General features: G+C 55.2%; 7 protein-coding genes across 7 annotated transcripts; 4 read left to right on the top strand and 3 right to left on the bottom strand.

The window, feature by feature from the left end:
• Window positions 1-298: 298 nt before the first annotated feature.
• DACRYDRAFT_24980 (uncharacterized protein) lies at window positions 299-1597 on the top strand. Its single transcript, XM_040773946.1, has 3 exons — window positions 299-794; window positions 843-899; window positions 957-1597. Exons 1-3 carry the CDS (start codon window positions 474-476, stop codon window positions 1338-1340), a joined length of 762 nt encoding a protein of 253 aa, XP_040624498.1. The 5' UTR covers window positions 299-473; the 3' UTR covers window positions 1341-1597.
• Window positions 1598-2191: 594 nt separating this feature from the next.
• DACRYDRAFT_111642 (uncharacterized protein) lies at window positions 2192-3277 on the top strand (the record flags this gene model as incomplete). Its single annotated transcript, XM_040769272.1, has 5 exons — window positions 2192-2223; window positions 2280-2405; window positions 2453-2584; window positions 2647-3110; window positions 3165-3277. The coding sequence occupies 5 exons, from the start codon at window positions 2192-2194 to the stop codon at window positions 3275-3277; spliced, it is 867 nt and encodes a 288-aa protein (XP_040624497.1).
• A 1764-nt stretch (window positions 3278-5041) lies between these two features.
• DACRYDRAFT_24979 (uncharacterized protein) lies at window positions 5042-5542 on the bottom strand. Its single transcript, XM_040773945.1, has 3 exons — window positions 5494-5542; window positions 5196-5437; window positions 5042-5134 (listed from the first exon to the last, which is right to left on the bottom strand). The coding sequence occupies exons 2-3, from the start codon at window positions 5433-5435 to the stop codon at window positions 5072-5074; spliced, it is 303 nt and encodes a 100-aa protein (XP_040624496.1). The 5' UTR covers window positions 5436-5437; window positions 5494-5542; the 3' UTR covers window positions 5042-5071.
• Window positions 5543-7729: 2187 nt separating this feature from the next.
• Window positions 7730-10908, top strand: DACRYDRAFT_119267 (S-adenosyl-L-methionine-dependent methyltransferase). The gene is made up of 12 exons (XM_040770756.1): window positions 7730-8069; window positions 8123-8185; window positions 8239-8310; window positions 8363-8425; window positions 8478-8540; window positions 8592-8687; window positions 8736-8931; window positions 9870-9952; window positions 10012-10030; window positions 10093-10228; window positions 10289-10374; window positions 10454-10908. Exons 7-12 carry the CDS (start codon window positions 8855-8857, stop codon window positions 10848-10850), a joined length of 798 nt encoding a protein of 265 aa, XP_040624495.1. The 5' UTR covers window positions 7730-8069; window positions 8123-8185; window positions 8239-8310; window positions 8363-8425; window positions 8478-8540; window positions 8592-8687; window positions 8736-8854; the 3' UTR covers window positions 10851-10908.
• Window positions 10909-10945: 37 nt separating this feature from the next.
• DACRYDRAFT_111637 (uncharacterized protein) lies at window positions 10946-13219 on the bottom strand (the record flags this gene model as incomplete). The annotated part of the gene is made up of 1 exon (XM_040769271.1): window positions 10946-13219. One exon carries the CDS (start codon window positions 13217-13219, stop codon window positions 10946-10948), a length of 2274 nt encoding a protein of 757 aa, XP_040624494.1.
• Window positions 13220-13575: 356 nt separating this feature from the next.
• Window positions 13576-15763, top strand: DACRYDRAFT_58706 (vacuolar amino acid permease; the record flags this gene model as incomplete). Its single annotated transcript, XM_040775513.1, has 12 exons — window positions 13576-13732; window positions 13795-13853; window positions 13912-13965; window positions 14022-14181; window positions 14245-14314; window positions 14361-14413; window positions 14472-14841; window positions 14887-14932; window positions 14980-15077; window positions 15134-15357; window positions 15413-15531; window positions 15587-15763. The coding sequence occupies 12 exons, from the start codon at window positions 13576-13578 to the stop codon at window positions 15761-15763; spliced, it is 1587 nt and encodes a 528-aa protein (XP_040624493.1).
• Window positions 15764-16954: 1191 nt separating this feature from the next.
• On the bottom strand, window positions 16955-18827 carry DACRYDRAFT_111635 (uncharacterized protein; the record flags this gene model as incomplete). Its single annotated transcript, XM_040769270.1, has 6 exons — window positions 16955-17114; window positions 17176-17353; window positions 17428-18454; window positions 18512-18581; window positions 18641-18699; window positions 18771-18827. 6 exons carry the CDS (start codon window positions 18825-18827, stop codon window positions 16955-16957), a joined length of 1551 nt encoding a protein of 516 aa, XP_040624492.1.
• Between the last annotated feature and the right edge of the window lie 46 nt (window positions 18828-18873).

Raw genomic sequence — 18873 nt, 5'->3', positions numbered from 1 at the left:
CTCATGGAAAGGTCATGCGGAATGAGTAACGGTCTTAGTGGGGGTGTGGGGTTGGGGCATACGACCGCAACGGAGACGGCGACGATGCAACGGGGTTAACAGGTGGGGAGAGAAGGGGCGTCACTGAAAGACATGCGACACAGGAGGATCGTGAACGGAAGCAGTCAATGGACGGGTCCCTTGGCAACAGAGATGCACATTATCTACTAAAAAGAGCAGCGCCCTCACGCCTCTCTCCTACACCTCCTCCTCAACCCCTTGTTCTTTTCATATTCCTCAGTTTCCTATTTGTACTCAGCTTCAGTTCCTCACTCTCCTCCTAACTCGGCTCAGTTCATCGACCCATCTCGTCGGGAAGTATCGTTCTTAAACTCCGACAGATACAAGTCTCCTGTCAGTGCGCGGCCAGCCACCCGTTAAGGCCCTACCCTTGTTCCCTCTCTTCTGTCATATTCCACCCGCAGCAAGCATAAATGCTCGCTGTGAAAGACTCCCTTCCCTCCTTCCCTCAACTCATGGAGTCACTCGGTCATCCTGAAGAGCCTGCCCCTGTCGTGTCCATCTCCTCCACCGGCACGACCGCGTGGCGTAACCCACAACCTGTGATCGACGAGGACGCTGCGTCGGACACGAGGAGCACGACTTCCTCTCGGTCGCCGCGTGCCAGCCCGGTCATCCCCTCCCGCCCTCCGAGTCAGCTCCGCGACGTCCAAAGGAAAAAGAGCAGGTCGCCTACCGGAGGACTGGCCAGCAAGGAGAACCAGGGAAGGCACAGGTTCGCGCCGTATGGTGGGGTCAGTACCCGAGCTCGTCGTCCATATCGTGTTCTTACGTCCTTTCAGCGTGCGGGAGGTTTCCCGTCTATCAATATCGATAAGGCGAATAAGACTGCTGAGAAGGTGTGCTCGACCCTTCCTCCATTAGTCGTTCAAACCTTAATTACGGTTCTTTTCTAGGCTCTTCCCACTCCCCCAATCTCCCAGTCCCTGCGTCGTGCCAATCGTCCTCAACCACTCGCTCTCGCACCCCGCTCCAATAACCCCGATATCGCCCCTGCGCCCATTTCTGCTCTTCTGCGATCACACATCTCCCGTGCTTCATCCGCCGACATCGCTGGCGGACTTGCACCGCACACTGCGTCCCCACGCATTTCAGGCCATGCAGCACACGCACCGCGTTCACCTATGAACCCTATGACACCAGTGTCGATACCGACACTCCCACCGAATCTTCCTATTTCTCCCATTTCAGCGCAGTTCAACAAGGAAACTTACAGCAAGAGGGAAGTGGAGTCTCAGCCGCGGTCGGGTACCCCGGCTAACGCTACTGTCGCTCTCTGATATCCGATCGTTTCATCTCTGTCTCTCATTATTCCTTTTTTATCGCGTGGTAGAGCAGCCTGCGGCTGCACTGGGCCGTTTATACACAAAGGGACTCCGTCATTTCCTCTTTCCTCTCTCTGTCTGATCGAAAGCATCTGCCTCGCGATAACCCGCTGTATCTTCATACCTCATCGGTCTGCTGCTCCTCTCTGCAATCTCGAACTGTTCCCTGGCCGTTCCTTCCATACTGATTATCCTCTCTGAATACATTTTGATCTGCTGATTGTTCCTGAGCTCGCTTTCAGAGAGGAAACCCATCGTTCTCATTCTACACTCCTCTCATGAAAAACTTTTCCCACAGGCTCGCCGGTGGGGCATCGCCCAAACTTCGAACGGGTGTGTCAGCACTTGTGGTCGTTAAGGAACCTAAGCGACAGCCAGTCCATAAGCTCATATCTACAGATCCCACATCTAATGAACCAAGGAATGTTCTTCCATTCCAATCCAGTGATAGACGACCCGTCGCCTTGGATCCCACGATCATGTTACAAACTCGCATTGTTGCAATGTGTGTGCTGATGGTATGCGCTAGATGATTGTCGCAAAGGCCTAGGGTTGTCAGAAGCTGAAAATGGCCCCGATGAGATGCGACGACCGGTCGTTAGGGATTACAGCCACGCGTTCCTTTGGTGCCTGAATCGGCCATAGAAACATCACTCAATTCGTGCCTTGCTTCTTCCCAACTGACTGAGATTCCCCTTTTAGGCGTCCCGTTTCTCCCCAGCTTCTGCCCGGCATTAATCGTAAGCGGGACCGGGAAGCTGTTGCTTCTGTCCCACGTCAAGATTCTAGGAAGAGCCATGACATCTATGGCGTCGACAGACAATGCTTCTGGTAGGAGGTACATTACCCTCCCTACCTCCTATGTTGGCCTATCGTACTCACCTGATGGGGTAGTCTGGCGGGTGTCAAAGTGCTGCTTATCGACCTGTCCGGGACGTTACATGTCGGCGACCAGCCAACGCCAGGAGCGGTGGTTGCCCTCCAAAGGCTACGTCAAGCAAAGATACCCTTCCGACTATGGTCCGTCTGCTTGTTCCTCTCGCTTTACAAACCTGACATGTCTCAAGCTCAAACACTACGAAAGAGTCACCGGCCGACTTGCTCGACCGACTGAGGAGGATCGGGTTTGTTGTTGAGGCGAGGGAGGTGAGCACGAGCTTGATGGCTGCTCGACAGCTAGTGCAAGATAGAGGGTACCGGTGGGCTGCTCTATCTCCGCCCCTCGACGCGGGTGGTAGTGGTCATGGTTAACGTGTTATAGGAACCCCCTGCTGCTCCTGTCCGAGTCGGCTAAGAAGAGTTTCCCTCTACCAGAGGAAGGAGAGCACGACTGTGTCGTCGTCGGTCTTGCGCCCTCCAAACTGTCCTACCCTCGGCTAAACGAAGCCTTCCGGATCCTCAAGCTTGAACGATCGAGTACCGCTCTCCCCCTACCGGCGGGACATAAGTCTCCAGCACTTATAGCCACACATCGGGCACGATATTACCACGATACGGATGGTGCTCTCTCTTTGGGCCCAGGACCTTTCATTACCGCGTTAGAAGAGGCAGCAGAGGTGAAGGCAGAGATCGTGGGCAAGCCCGGGAGGATGTTCTATCAGCTTAGTTTGGAAGGCATACCTGGAGAAGGAGGATGGAAGGGGGAGCAAGTCGCTATGGTCGGAGATGATATTAGAGCGGATCTGGGAGAAGGAGCGGTGGAATCCGGGTTTGTGCGTGTTCTTGGTGGGTTTCGTTTGAGCGACTTTCTAGAATGTGACACTTACGGTCGTCCTCTAGTTAAGACAGGCAAATATAGAGCCGGAGATGAGCATAAAGGCGACCACCCGCCAGATCTCGTCGTGGAAAGCTTTGCAGCATTCGTGGATATGCTGCTTCAGTCAAAAGAGTGAAGCAGATTACAGCGGCTCTCGGCGTGCCCAAGTTGTGTAGCATACACGAAGAGTTGAATTGTATCGTCTAGCCCAATCGACTATCACCACGGTGCCTTGGATACGCCTGGAAGTTCTCCCTTGAGCGCTTTAACCTGAACTGATACTAGAGGTGGAAGTGATCACAATCAGTGCAACGGATACCCAGCAGTAAAGGTGTTAATCCCCCTACCCCTCCCACTGACCGTGCACCGGTTGTGCACAGGTCTCCATTCCAGGGTTATAAACGTGCGGCTGGTTGCATCACTCTGCTACCTTCCACCACCACCTTCTGTCATATGTGAGTCCACTCGTTCATGTTCATGTTCGTGAACATGGTTCTCACGCGTCTTCAGCACAGTATTTCAGCTATATTGCGATATCCATCCAAGATGTCGTCTACAGGTGACCCCGCGACCCTGCATGTAACCCTTAACATGATCGAGAGTACTCTCGACTTCCTCACCCTTCACGTCCCTATTATCCGATCGAGCTTGTTGAAATTCGAGAAGATTCGTCGCCTTCGTGAAGAGAATCATCGGCTCGAAGTATTTCTATGCAAGCCCAATCCTCGCACCCCTTTAGAGTCAGACACTCTGGTCGTCCAAAATCGCTACCTCCAGAGCGAGATCACGAGGGTGAACGCTGCCTGCGACGTCTATGATCGCTCAGCGGACAATACTTGGAGTATGTGGGAAGAGGCTCGGCAGGAAGTTGCGCATACGGAAGCAGCAACTGGCCAACTCACGCCAGCGGGTCTGGTTGTGCTGCAGTCGGTGCTTAATTGCATCGCGACGAAGATGGTTCGGCTTGAAGAGCAGCTGGTCGAGGCTAGTGAAGTAGATCTTGATCATGAGTTGGAGCTTCTTCAACATAGGAACGCAGAGCTTCGCCTCATGAACGGGGAACCGTTGGCGGCACGCGTTCGAGAGTATATTGAAGCACAGACCAGATTGGAGGAGGCGCGAGGCCAGCTGAACGAGCGTCGTGAAGCGAAGTGTGCACGTGTGCAGGAGTTGGAAGCGTTCAAGGAGCTGACGTCAGCTAAGCCCACCCTCCAGACGGTAGTTTAGTTATCTTGTATCCTTTCGCACTCGGTCAGTTTTATGATCATGATCATGACAGTCTTCCAGGGGCATATGCCGATTTCATCGCATTCGTTTGAAGCGACCCCAACGTATGTTCTGCAGTGCTCATGATTGACGTGTTCTAGGAACCCCCTGCTGCTCCTGTCCGAGTCGGCTAAGAAGAGTTTCCCTACACCAGAGGCAGGAGAGCACGACTGTGTCGTCGTCGGTCTTGCGCCCTCCGAACTGTCCTACCCTCGGCTAAACGAAGCCTTCCGGATCCTTAAGCTTGAACGACCGAGCACTGTAACCCCGTTACTGGCGGGTCATAAGCCCCCAGCACTTATAGCTACACACCGGGCGCGATATTACCACGATACGGATGGTGCTCTCTCCTTGGGCCCAGGACCTTTCATTACCGCGTTAGAAGAGGCAGCAGAGGTGAAGGCAGAGATCGTGGGCAAGCCCGGGAGGATGTTCTATCAGCTTAGTTTGGAGGGCATACCTGGAGAAGGAGGATGGAAGGGGGAGCAAGTCGCTATGGTCGGAGATGATATTAGAGCGGATCTGGGAGAAGGAGCGGTGGAATCCGGGTTTGTGCGTGTTCTTGGTGGGTTTCGTTTGAGCGACTTTCTGCAATGTGACACTTACGGTCGTCCTCTAGTTAAGACACGAAGAGTTGAATTGTATCGTCTACCCCAATCGACTATCACCACGATGCCTTGGATACGCCTGGAAGTTCTCCCTTGAGCGCTTTTAACCTGAACTGATACTAGAGGTGGAAGTGATCAGAATCAGTGCAACGGATACCCAGCAGTAAAGGTTGTACTCACACGACACAGTCCAAACTCGTTGATAATCCCCCTACCCCTCCCACTGACAGTGCACCGGCTCTTGACCACCGTCGGACGAGAATATCGGCCAAAGTTGTTCAGCTGCAGCATGGCCTGGTAGCGCAGGGGCGAGGGAAGCGTCTGGTTGCGTGCGACATAGAGGTATGCACGGCGAACGATTTCGTGCGCCTTCACGCCTTTCCGCACAGCGTTGTCTCGTAGAACACGGATATTTGGCATTTCTGGGTATAGCGGTCGTATTAGCTGATAAGAAAATGAAATATATGGATTGGAATACCTTCGTGAGTCGATAATGCAGCTGTGGTGAATTGCCAATTCGGCCCGACAAGCAGAAAACAGGCAGATGTGGCGTCACGGAACTTTTCATGCTGGATAGGGGTGAGCCTCGGTCCCGCCTTAACCATTGTTAAACCCCTCATCTCTGCGCCATTTCGCATACATTTCCTTCCTTATTTCTTTCATCTTCATTGAAAAACGGCTGAATGAATATACATGCTGGAAAACGACCGAACAACGCGCGTCACTCTCTGCGGACGGTCTGCAGACTACAATCGCCTTTCATGCTATCTATCAAAGTTTCATCAATCGCCTTTCACAAGACCCTGCGTATTCCCCTTGTCCATGCGAAACACGAATGACTGTGCAGGACCTACCCTGACCGCCCGGTTCTCTGTCAACTGAGTTAGTCAACCACTTCTCGGACCCGTCAGCTGATGAGCGCCATTACGGCTACCCGAGGTCGGTATCACAACTCCGCCGACCTCGAGGCCGGTCCTCCGACATACCCGAGGAAGTGTATGGCAATCAAGGATGCTGCTTGTGCTACAACCGGTAATGCCAGTCAGCTCACTATGGTCTTTTTGCTCCGAGGACGTGGTGGGTGGAGGCTATCTGAGTCCCCGATCAAGGATACGTTGAATGGAGCCCGACCCGGCAGCACGCTGGGGGACACAGCTACTCCTCTAGTCACTGTCAAAATCTTTCGATTCATCAGCTAAATTTGAAGCCCATACGATCATGGAGCAAATCTATCAAGGAACCAACCTGGCCAGGGCAGATGATGGGCAACTGTGATGCGCTAGATGTCCAATGACGTCATGCTTACTCGCTACGCAAAGTTACGTCCGAGGGAAAATGGCTATGGTGCAATGCTGTGGCGCTTTCCTCGTTCGTCAAAGAGCTAGCGTCACGCTCCGGGAATTGCACTCCCGAATTTTACTGCTAGCGGGATTAGGATGGAAAGCATGTTTGAAGTAAATAAGGCGAGAACACACCTTCAGGGCCCGGAAGTCGCAAGAGAGTGCCTTTGTGGTTCAACACCCTACGTGGCGCAGCAACAACAATACACCCGCTATCTCCGAGGGTTACATCCAGCATACACCCGAACTTTCGGTATGTGCTTTCCTTTTCTACAGTTATTAGAAAAGGGTCCTAATCTAACTATATCTTCTTCCAGTTCAACGCATATCAGTAAAAGGTGAAGTAGCCTGCCTGCCAAGTAAGTAAAGCTACGGGATCGCATGTTTGCGTCGCCGGCAGCTAATCGAAACACCTTGGCGAAATTATTGGGGAAATTGCGGACTGGACCGGCATGTCCCCCCACCTTCATGGTGGAACGCTTAATTAGCTTTCATTTACCACTTTTTTGAAAGGAACCGGATGCGCTCAGAGTGATCAATCGCTCAAATTGATGAAGATCACTCAAATTGATGAAGAGCATCAGCCCTGTACATCGCCCTGTGCCGAAAGAAAGGATCGCCGGCACAGGGCAGGCGGGAAAACGGCAGTATTCGCCCAATGAATGGTCCGGAGCCCGGCATCACTTTGATTACTTGGCTTGGACTGGTTGAACCAATGGCGTGGACGACACGAATTTTGCTCGCTCGGTGATGTATGTGGCGCTCTGGTATCTGGTCGCGCGGTAAGTGCCTCCGTTCCGGGCAGGGGATACACTCTGAAGCGGGCGTCGTCAGCGCCATTATTCATGGTTGTCAACGCGGTTTTTTGTAGTCTTTACTGCGGAATACGATTGCTCCAATGGCCGATGAGGTCGACATGGTACCGGTGCGAGTGAGTGTCATAAACTCAGTTGACCGGGGGAGGGGTCGGTACCTCACGCCATATCCAGATGCATCGCCTCCAGTGGACTGAATTGATCAATTGCTGTCGATCCGTCTCCGCCGAAGGAGAAAGGCTGCCGGTGCGAATTGTTGACGGGCTGGTCCAGTGAACAAGGGCAATGTGCTGTTGTGAGTTGTGCCTAGACTGACTGTCCCTGAGAAGAAGGGCGGAATTGATGCTGTTTGAAGACAGGCTTTTGAGCTGTGCGCGTGTTCGATGAATTGGTTTACGTGCGTGATCCGAGCCTGAGAGGGATGCATGCTCTCCCGTGTGCTTCTTTTTTCTCTATGGTGCTTCGCCTGCCCTGAATCTCGTCCCGCCTCGCCAGTCATACGGTCACACAGCAATCTATAAGACGCCCCCCCCCCCTTTCTCCTACACGGTCAATCTCCGTCAGAAGTTCGACCGTGGTTTCCCCCTTAGCCGTTCCTCATACCTCGACATTCACTGGCCGCGCCTCTGACTCCCTCCCTCCCTCTAAATCGCTAGTTCGACTTCATCCTTCTCTCGATATACATCTTATCCTTCTCCCCTTTCCTCAAGTCCCTGACACACTTGCCTGAAACATTGTCTCAACAAAGTACCCACACTCTTTGACCATCCAACCCTTGAATATTTTCTACACCTCAAAATGAAGTTCACCCTTGTCGCTTTCATCTGTGGCCTCGTTGGCCTCGCCCTGGCCGCCCCAATGCCCGTCCCACCGAGGGAGGACAGCTTCTATGGTCCACAGTATGTCCCATCGCACACCTCTTCTGTAACACTAGGTTGACCGACTGGGTCAGGCTCGAATCGGGCGCAAAGCGTGACGCAGCCCCTCCCTCCTCCGACAGTTTCTTCGGTTCACCGTGCGCCGCATTCAACCTCTTTTTAGTGTCAACATGCTGACGAGATGGATCAGGATCTTCTCCCCTGCGAAACGTGACACAGAGGCTGCCAAGGGGGCCAAGGAGGACAGTTTCTTCGGTTCACCGTACGACGCATTTCAACCTCTTTAGTGTCAACACGCTGACGGGATCAATCAGGTTCTACTCCAATGGGAAGCGTGAAGCTGTGGCTCCTAAGGAGGACAGTTTCTACGGTGCACCGTACGCCTCATTTTATCTTTCTTGTTATCAGTACGCTGAAAGTATGAGTTAGAGTCTTCTCGGATGCGAAGCGGGACGTAGCCCCTCCTACGCCTGACAACTTCTACGGTCCCAGGTTTGTCCCACCGACCTTGTGCGAAGAAACTAGTCACTAAAGTGTTTCCAGCTGGGGCGCCAGTAGCAAGCGGGAAGCGGAGCCGGAGCCCGAGCTGGCTGACAGTCACGGTGTAGCCCCCGCAGCTGACAACTTCTACGGCCCTCCGTAAGTCCTTGTGCCGAGTCGTCCGATCGACCACTAATCGGGATACAGAGGCGGTGGATATTACAGGCGTGAGGCTCAGTAATTGAGCATTGAGTTGTCGCCGGAGTCGCCGATCTAGCCTATCTCATCCGCAGCCACCGAACAATCACCCCTCCCTCCCTCCCGTCATGCCCGCGAGCAGTCCTCGTCCCCCACCCGCCGCCGCCCCGGTCGCATACACGCCAGGAACCGTGGTCGCCCGTTCGTGCGCGAACCCTCCCGTCATTTCGTTACCCCCGATTTCTCAATTTTGTTTGTTTCGTACCCCTTGTCTCTGAATCGTGTACCGTCTATCCCTCGCTACTCTACATGCACCGCCAGGTGGCAGATGTCCAGTCCTTTACAAGTCGTCCCAAAGTATGCATGCGGAGGAATACATATCATAGTCTTGTTTTTCTCAGAGAGTGTTCGACTGTGCGCTAGGACATTCTAACTGGGAGTTCTGCGCTTGATCTCTAGGTAGACGGGTCTTGTTGGACGTGTTCAGCGGTACTCGGCCGAAGGATTCTCGGACCACCGAGGAGACCGGGAGTGAGGAGCTACTTTGGGAAACGCAGGCAGTACGTTGTCCAATAGCGCAATTCCCCGATGTCGAGCAACGTGAACATCAGCCGTGCCAGCACAAACGTGCCTCGCAGGTTATCGCCGATGATGCCCAACGCGGCGCCGATTCTGGTGAATCATTTCGCCGGTCAGACAGAGTGACGCAACATGTTGCCGTCAACGCGTGTTACGAGAAGATGTGCATGATCGGGTAATGATCGTCATGATATAGCCCTAGGATGCATCAGTCCCCATCATAAGCTGGTCGGCGGTGAGCGTTTCCCCGCCGTCCGGGCGGAGTAGAGAGTTGATACGCGAGCCGTTCAGCTCATGGGCGCTTTCTGTGGATGTTCTACCCATGTTGGGCATTGTTGTTATCAACTATTAATACAGACAATGATGTGCGTGGCTGTGCTGCGGGTAATGGTAAATTACCCGGTTGGGAGAGCGGTTGATCACACTGGCAAGTACAGCTTGGTGGATGTATCCCTTTTGGTCCATAAAGCTGCTGAGTAAGGCAACTCCCCGTTGCATATCCCTCATATCCCTCGCTGCACTTACCCAGTCCACTCGCACAAGGTCAATTCACCCATATTGCAGGTACACATCGGAGATGAGCGCACCTCCCATATCGGCTGGTGTACAGCGCTTGAGGGAGATAATGAAAGAGAACGGGGAGGAAGGTACGCACTCATCGCCTGCAGGGATTGCGCCATCACTCCATCCGCTGACGTCCCCCTAGCTGGATGGGACAAAGCCTGGTACGCCCCTGGCTCTGCTTAAGCGCCCGCCCGCCCGCTGATTGGGTTGGATACCTCAATAGGCAGGAAGATGTCACCCCTTGGGAAACACACGACCGGACAACGGACGGCGTCCGCCCATTACTGAAAGAAGTGCTCGACAGCGGCGAGTTCCCCGTGCCCAAAGAGGGGCGGGCGCTCGTTCCTGGCTGTGGGCGTGTGAGTTTGGCACAGTGGTACAGTGATGGGCGTGCGCTGAGTTGGGTTTGATGGGTGTAGGGGTTTGATGCGGTGTTTATTGCCAGGCTGGGGCTGGAGACGTGGGGAATTGACCTTTCTACCAGAGCGGTCGAGAGGGCCGAAGCGTGCGTTCCTCCCCCGCTCCCCTCCCTCCCACTCGCACTCACGCTCACACTCACCTACCACCCCCACCCCCACCCCCAGATTCCTCAACTCCCAACTGGACGCTCCCCCCAACGTGCACTTCCAAACCGCCGACTTCCTCACCTTCCCCATCCCGCAGGACGGCTTCACCCTAGCATACGACTACACGTTCTTCTGCGCAATCCCTCCCCCTCTCCGCAACCCTTGGGGGAAGAGGATGACAGAGCTCGTCCACCCCGGAGGGTACCTCGTTGCTGTTGCTTGGCCTTTGGACGGGGAGAGAGAGGGAGGACCGCCCTATTCCGTTAGTGTGGACGCGTATGAGGAAGCGCTAGGTGTTGGGAGGGGGTTGTGGACGAAGGTTGTTGACCGGCCTAGTGAGTTGAGCGCGGATGGGGTGCATAAAGGTAGGGAGAGAGTCGTGGTTTGGAAACGGGAGGGAGGGGCGAGGATGTGAGGATGCGATCCAGTGATCCAGTGATCAACAAGTGCAAGGAAGAACAAGTATCAGCAAGTAGCAATAGGATTCATTTGCCTCTGGAATGGAATGCGTTATCTAGACCCAGACTTGTCCGAAGTGAAAAATCCCATCTTCTCCAACGGCTTCACCAGCACCGAAGCAGCGCTCTCCAGCGCCCCCCTGGCCGCAGCCACAGGGTTGCTAAATATCCCCTGCTGGACAGGCTCCGGCTGGCGCTTACTCCTCCGAGTCAAAGCTGGCCTCCCCCTTCTCCCACGCATCCCAACTGCTCTCCCAACCTCTGCTCTCATCCAAGGCGCCTGCGCCTCCTCCCCCTTCCTTTTCTGCGGAGGCACAGTCCTTACTCCCCGAGCCTCGAGCACCTTCTGCAAGCGCGCCATCTGCCAGTCCTCTCTCCACGTCGTCTGGACTTCCTTCCTGTTCAGCCTAGTCCGGTCGACGACGACCAGCGCGTGCGGGAGGTGGATGTCGAGGTGGTACTGGATTTGGTGCGTGGATTGACGCATTAGGTAGAGGTAGAAGATCAGCGCGCGGGCTTTCGTTTGCGGGGTCGTGAATGGCCCGGGGCCGAGGTTGGGTGTGTTGGGCAAGTCGCTGGGGTCTTTCTCTCCCTCTTCATCCCTATCTCGCTCTCGATTATGCTCTTCCTCTTCAACTTGCTCTTGGTTCAGGTCTTGCGTTTGGCGGGAGTACGAAGACGGTAACGACCCTTCCTCAGACCTCCCTTCCTCCCACTGCCTAGGACGTATCGTCCTCCCCCTCATGCCGCCCGCCTCCCGTTCCCTCCTCAGCGCCAGCATAGCCCTGTCGATCCAGCCCTGTCTCCTCTCCACCAGTTTCCGGAGTACGTTCACCACATAGCCCAGTTCCCAACCTCGGTGCTTGTCCATCAGCTCGTTTCCCATCAAGTATACCGCCAATGCGCTCGTGCGATGTTTCGGGGGTGCCCAGACGCCCGTCTTCTCCAGCCGGGTAAAGGCGCGTTCCTGTTCCAGCAGCTCGGAGGAGACCATGCAGTTGAAGAAATGGACGAGGAGGAACATGTTGTTCGCCCAGTATGCGCTGGAGATGAGGTTCTCGTACGTTGTCGTGTTGGGTATCGCCTGCCTGGTGGGGAAGGGAGATGGGCGGAGGTAGGTGCCAAAGGGGAGCGTTGCGTCCTCTTCGTCTTGCTCGTCGAAGGCTATTAGCTGGGAGTCGGACGAAGGAGGTCGGGTGAAGCGTTGCGGTAAAGGGTGGCAGAGGACTTCGTACACGAGTAGAGACTGCCATGGGGCGCGCTGCCAGGAATAGGCACGGACGAGCGTGTTCAGCGCGTTGGTGCTTATCCCTGGCGGGACGGCGTTAGGGCCCCAGGCGGCGACGAACTCTGAGCTGATGCGGTCCGGGTGGTGTAGGTCGAGGCCGTACCATAGGCGGAAGAATGCTTCCAACTGGGGAAGGGCGTCTACTTCCCTCAAGATGCGGGCGATGCGGTCGAGCAGGTAGGGAGAAGGGAGTACGCCTTGTTGCCTTATATCTGTGAGTATGTTCTGGAGCTGTGTGCTCAGGTGCGCTGCTTCTGCTGCTGGGCGAACGAACCCTCGCCCTTTTGATCGGAGGAGGAAAGAGGAGAGCAGCAAGCGGAGAAGCCACTCGTCACCCTCCTGCATGCTTTGCCGCATCTCCCTCCAAAGTGAGAGCGCGCTCTCGTACCGCCCCGTCTGGGCGAACACCCATAGGCAGAAAGCATAGTCCGCGCGTGTGGGAGGAGAACCGCATTGTCGTAGCTGGCGGAGGACGGAGAATATCCTATGCTCGAGGGATTTGAGTCGCGGTTCGAACCATTTGGACGCAGCGGTTCGGCGTAGAGTTCCTTGACGTGTTGGGATTGCAGTTGTGAGTACTTGCCTGTGGAGTGAAGGTGGAAGAGATGGGACTGTGTCACATAGTTCTGTATACGCTGCCCATACGTGATCAGCACATTGTATATGTGCAGAGTAGCCACCGTCTAGTGCAAGTGAGGCTTGTATCGCAGCGTCTAGTTTCCTATAAGCGAACGTTGACTTAAGTGCGTCACTTCGCTGTACAGCACGTGAAAAGTAATCAGGTTGAATGGCATGACGCTTGGGAGGGGAAGGATCAGCAGAAGGAGAAGGCGGAGGGTTACGCAGTGAATAGGCGCGTAACTTTGTGAGCAAGTCACGCGATATATGCGAAGATGTCGATTGGGCGAACGAGCTTGATCCAGATGCGTCTGAGCTTAGTCCACGGGGGCATCGGCTTTTGTTCTGCGTATGATGTCGCAGTGACGTCAGCGTGCGTGGTCGATGTATGCAAGGGCAGAGGAATGGGAGTGTCGACATCCTCGCACTGTCAGAGTAGAAGTGCGTTCACAGAGAGATGACGGGTCAAAAACTGGTGACACTGCCACTGATAGCGCCCTGAGTTGATAGACGGATGACATAATACGGGAACATACAGGGTGGGCGCTCTTCGTTGTTGACCAATCAGAGTGGAGGATATGACCGGATATGGGAGGATGATCGTGGGAGGGTGCGCTCTTGGACTTGTACGACCATACGACTGAACTGGACGGAGACTTGCACTTTTGTATATTATCCACTCTCACCTTGACTGTTTCATCTCATCTGGCTGTCATTCCCAGCATCTCCCCGCTCTGCTCCCTGGCTGGCACAATTCAATTAACAGCACAAGCACAATGACCGTCGGCTCCCTCCCTCCTTCTCCAACAGAACAAGATCCTCTTCTCCCTCCTCCCTCGGAAGAACCAAAACCGCTCAATCACCCTTCCCGCGCTGACCTCGTCTGGATACTCACTGGGCTATGGAGCGCTGTCTTCCTCGGTGCGCTGGATGGTGTGTCTGTCTCATACTACTCTGGTTACTGGCGAGTGGACATGTTAACTCCGTGTGGAAAGGGACCATCGTGGCTACCCTCCTGACACCAATAGGGAGCTACTTTAACAAAGCCCACGAGGTGCGTTCCTGTCCCACTGCACCCTCCCACAGCGTCCCTCATTTGCACTCACACACAGGCTTCCTACCTCGGCACTTCCTACCTGCTCAGCGTCTGCTGTTTCACGCCTCTCGTACGTCCTCCCTCCCATCATCACCCAGCACTAACTAACCCTTGGCGGCTGACCAGTACGGCCGACTCGCGGACATCCTTGGCCGGAAAGGCGCCGAGCTCCTAGCGCTCACACTCTTTGGCATCGGGACCGTCCTGTGCGGCATAGCGCCTAGCATGAGGTTCCTTATCATCGCCCGTGCCGTAGCGGGCATGGGAGGAGGGGGGATCATGACCGGTGCGTCTACGTCCCCAGCGCTAGACTAGAAAGACGGGGAAAGTGGCTGATGGGAATACGTAGTGAGCTCGATCGTGGTCACGGATCTGATACCGTTGAAGCACCGGGGCTTGTATCAAGGATGTGCGAATATGTGAGTTTCCAGCTCTTTGTAGGGTTGGATAGGCTGAAAGAAGCAGTCTATTCGGCGCCGGTGCAGGGCTAGGCGGTCCGCTCGGTGGTTTCCTGAACGGTACGTTCCCCAAAGGCGAGCGAGAGTCCATCGACTAACACGTACATTCATCCCTCAGACCGGCTAGGATGGCGCTGGGCATTCCTCATCCAGATCCCCTTCCTCGTCCTCTCCTACGTCATTGTCCTGTTCAAAGTCACGATCCACCTGCCCTCCCAGGCCCAGTCCCTCAGCGAAAAGATAAAACGGATCGACTATCTCGGTTCCCTCACCCTCGTCCTAGCGGTCGGCTGTTCCCTGCTAGGCATAAGCCTAAACACGAGCGAGGAACTCCCTTGGACTCATCCGGCTGTCTGGGGCCTTTTACTTGCCGGAGGAACGAGCACGGTCGCTTTTGTCGTGGTGGAGAAATGGGTCGCACCCCAGCCGGTCATGCCCCTGCGCTTGCTAGTCAGGCGCAACCCGTTCTTCGTCGCTCTTACCAATCTGTAAGCTCCTCCCCTTGAGCGTGAGGTTGTGCTCACCCCCAGCAGGCTGGTGAGCATATCAGCCTTCTCAGGACTGTACAACGTCCCTCTCGTAAGTCCCCAACATGCAGATGAAGACGACCTAAACAGGGAAACCAGTATTTTTCCGCTGTGCGCCTCACGTCTGCTACGGAGTCCGGTCTGCACCTGCTGCCGAACAGTGTTGCCCTCTCTATCGGATCTCTCTTCTCAGGCTGGTATGCCCTCTCCCCTTGCCCCTGCCCACTCCCCTCCCCTCCCTGACACAAAACAGGATAATGCGGCACACAGGCCGATACTGGTCTCTCAACCTCTTCGGTGCCTTCCTCCCCATCCTCTCCTCCACCCTTTTCTCCCTCTGGACGCGCAACACCTCCGACTTCCACCTCTGGTTCGACATCATCCCCAGCGGGTTTGGCCACAGCAGCTTGATAACCAGCACGTTGATAGCGCTGATCGCGAGTGTCGATCGGGCAGATCTGGCCGTCGCTACAGGGAGTACGTCGTCAATGGCAAGGAAAACAACGAACACTGTACTGATTGGGTGCCATAGTTTCCTACTTGTTTCGTACTACGGGACAGGTGCTCGGCGTGAGCTTGTCAAGTGCTGTCGTACAGGGGTTGCTGAACAAGTACCTCCATGAACGGATCACCGGTCCCGGGTCAAAAGAAGTTCGTCCCCCCCTCCCCTCTCATGCCCCACTGTACCAGCTCATCCTTCCAACAGCTCATCGAGCGCATCCGGCATTCCACAGCCCTGATCCCAACACTCGACCCACCCACCCAAGCCGCAGCAGTCGACTCGTACGCTCAAGCCCTGCGCGTCGTCTTCATCCTCCAAACTGTGATCTCTTTCCTGACATTCTTGTGCACGCTTCCGATCCAGGAGAACCCACTGCCGTGAGTTTCACTTTCTTACAAAGTTGACGTTTTGCGCTGTGGCTTCATTTTTGGGGGTTTCCTGCCTGACTTCTCGGGGGAACGGACGGTTCCCGGACGAGTAGACCGGTCAACTCCACGGGCACTGCCCGCCTTCCCATGGCCTACCATTAAATGGAACCCTTCGCGCACTCTTTGTTTCCTTCTTTTTCTCGGGGGAACGGTCGGCCCCTGCGACTAGACTCCCAGCCAACTCCACGCCGTGCACCGCCGTCCTTCCCTTCCCCAGCCCATCCCCAGGCCGCGCGGGGCCCCTTTCTTGTTACCCTTCCTATTTCGGGCTCACGGGGCCCGCGGACGCTGACTCATCGGACGTAGGGGTTCGCACGAGGAGGCCGAACAGCACGAGAGGGAGCGCCGGGAACGGGAGGGGCGAGAGCGGGAGGAGTAGGTCAGTAGGTCAAGTCACTCACTCGCTACTAGAGTCGGGGGTCTTGCTGTCGTTCATTTTTGGCTTAGATATCGGAATAGATTGGATGTGAATAAACTGCGCGCTGCGCCGCAGCTGAACTTATGGGAATCAAGCTAAATGAGTCAAGCACCGCACCCATTCCACCTGAACATGATACACACGGGAAGTTCATTCCAGTCTGGATCAAGATCTTAGATAGCTAATTGTGGAACAATTACAGAGAGTACTAGTAATAACAACCGGGAGCTTGGCCGCCTTGGCAGCTCCAGCCGGTGAATTAAGCTATGTTTGGGTTTGGGACTTGTGGGAACCGAGCGGAACCGATAGAGAGGGAGATAGAGATAGGAAAAAACAGAGGGCAGTAATACAGACAGACAGACAGACAGACAGACAAGCAGGGACATATGAACATACGAGCAGACGGGTGAACAACAGGCGAGAGAGGGGGCGCGAGGAACGCGCGGGACCTTGCGGCGTAAACGAATGTGGGAAGGTGGGGTTGAGGGAGTGTGGTGCGATGCGATGCGATGCGGGGGCCGGTGTGGGGGTCTAGCAAGAATGGGAAGAACGACTAGCGATAGCGATAAACACGGGAGAGAGGGCAGAAGAAGATGCTGAGGCAGCCAAATGCGGGTCCAACGAATAGCCGAAGACCGAAGAGGACGGGCGCCGTCCAAGGGTAGGGAGGGAGAATCAGGACAATGCGAGCGAGCACTATACGGAGGCCGGGGGAGAAGAGGGCAGCTAGATGGAACCAATCGTTTGCTGGCCTGCGCCGTAGGGTTGCACAGGCATCTGGGGCTGCTCCTCCATCGTTGGTAGGTCTTCGTACATGATCTCGCGCTCGCCGCGTTCTTTCCGCCAACGGTTGATAGCAGTGACAGTCGCTTCGTCGACGAGGAATCTGGGTGGGGTAATCCAATCAGGCAACATTCTTCAGGGAAGGGGGAATGCGGGGCACTCACCCATACTTCTTCAACCATACTTCCGACACCTCCCAGTTCGTATATGCTAGTACATCATCGCCATGTATTGTGATACCCTTGAGGAACTCGTGCATGCAGTCGACAAGATCATACCGTCCCTTGAGAAGGATCATCCGATCGCGCATGACAGGCGCGGGGATGCCGTCAATGATCGGGTCTGCAGGGAAGCAGGTGTCAGCCTGGCTGCGCTGCGACTGCACGTGCACATGGAACGAACGAGGGGTCACAGACGCCGCAGCGAGGCGGGAGAAGGAGCGGAGAAGATGATGGAAGCAGCAGAGGAGGAAGGCGCAGAGAAAGAGGAAGGGGATGAGATAGCGAAGGGGACCGGCGTCGGCGCGGGGGAAGGGAACTGAGAAACAGAATTTTGGGACGTACCGTGCGCGATCGTGCGCTGCACAAGGGTGGGGCGGAGAGCTATCGGCAGACAGTAATTGTGGTTATTCCTGTAATTGCTCAGGTGGTACTTGATTAGCTTGCCCGCCTCGAGCTGCCGCGGGTTCGCGGCCTCGATAGCAGTCTCCACATTGTTCAGGAGCATGGTGTTCTCTGCTGAGTCGCGGGCAAGTTGCATCAACTGCGGTTCCTGGGGTGGTGGCGGCGGCGGGAGGTTATACGTTTCATAACCATTGAATGCGCCGAAGATGTTCGAGTTGCGCGGGATCATCGACTCGTTCTGTAACCCGTACTGGGGCACAGTATTTGCACGCATCTGGGAATTTGACAACGATTGGGAAGTATTGTACGACTGTCCGCTGTACCCGCCATCAAGGAGTGCCGAAAACGTCTGCATCGCGTTGGGGGAGGAGACGCCGTTGGTGGTGTACGTGAGATTGGAAGCGATGGGAGGGGATGTCGAGGGGGTGTCATTTGAGTTCACATCTTCAGTCGTGTCGGTTTCTGCCCTCTTGCGTTTCTTATTTGGCCCATCGCCCGCCTCCGGGAGGATCGCAGATAGCTGCGGGAGGTTGCCAGACCCCGGCTGACTAGATCCGCGCGATTTCTTGTATGCATCGTACGCATAGAAAGCCGTATCGGTCTCTCCACGATTTACAAGCTCGTCAAAGCTCTCTTTGGTGTAGCCCATCTTGGGCAGGCACCCGCCTACACCCTCAGCCATGAATTCGGTGAGTTGGCGGATGATGCCCCGGAGATGGTGATTCTCCGCCATGATGGCACGGAGGATGTTGCGCATTTGCTCGTAGCCTTGGCCCTGGCCGGCGGAGAGCATCTCTACGCGTGCTTCGAGGTCGCGGATCTGAAGTAGCATGTATGCACTCAGTTTGGAGCAAGGCTGGTAGACAGAGACACGCACCCGTTGTTGTTTCCTTAGCCTAAACTCACGCTGAGCTACACGGTTCTGAATGCGTCTTTGTTGCTGAGCACTGATAACGCAATCGACGGTGAATAAGGATCACGGAGAATGGCTGATAATAGGACGCACTCTGGGTTCTGTTTCCTGCCAGGTTTCTTGGCATTGTCGAGATCATCAGGTTCTTCTGACTAGGAAAACATTACGTCGGGGAGGGTTGGGTAAGATAGAGGCGGGAGATATTCCAGGGACGTGTGCTCACGCTGTGATCATGGTCGTGATCTAGCTCTGACATTGCGCGTGCGTCGGTGTTGGCCATTGAGGGCATGTACCGGAGAGTTGGTGGTGGGTTGAAGTGAGGGGAG

Source organism: Dacryopinax primogenitus (genome assembly GCF_000292625.1).
Source record: "Dacryopinax primogenitus strain DJM-731 SS1 chromosome Unknown DACRYscaffold_22, whole genome shotgun sequence".
NCBI classification, from domain to species: Eukaryota; Fungi; Basidiomycota; class Dacrymycetes; order Dacrymycetales; family Dacrymycetaceae; genus Dacryopinax; species Dacryopinax primogenitus.
This window is presented reverse-complemented; position numbering and strand designations above follow the sequence as displayed.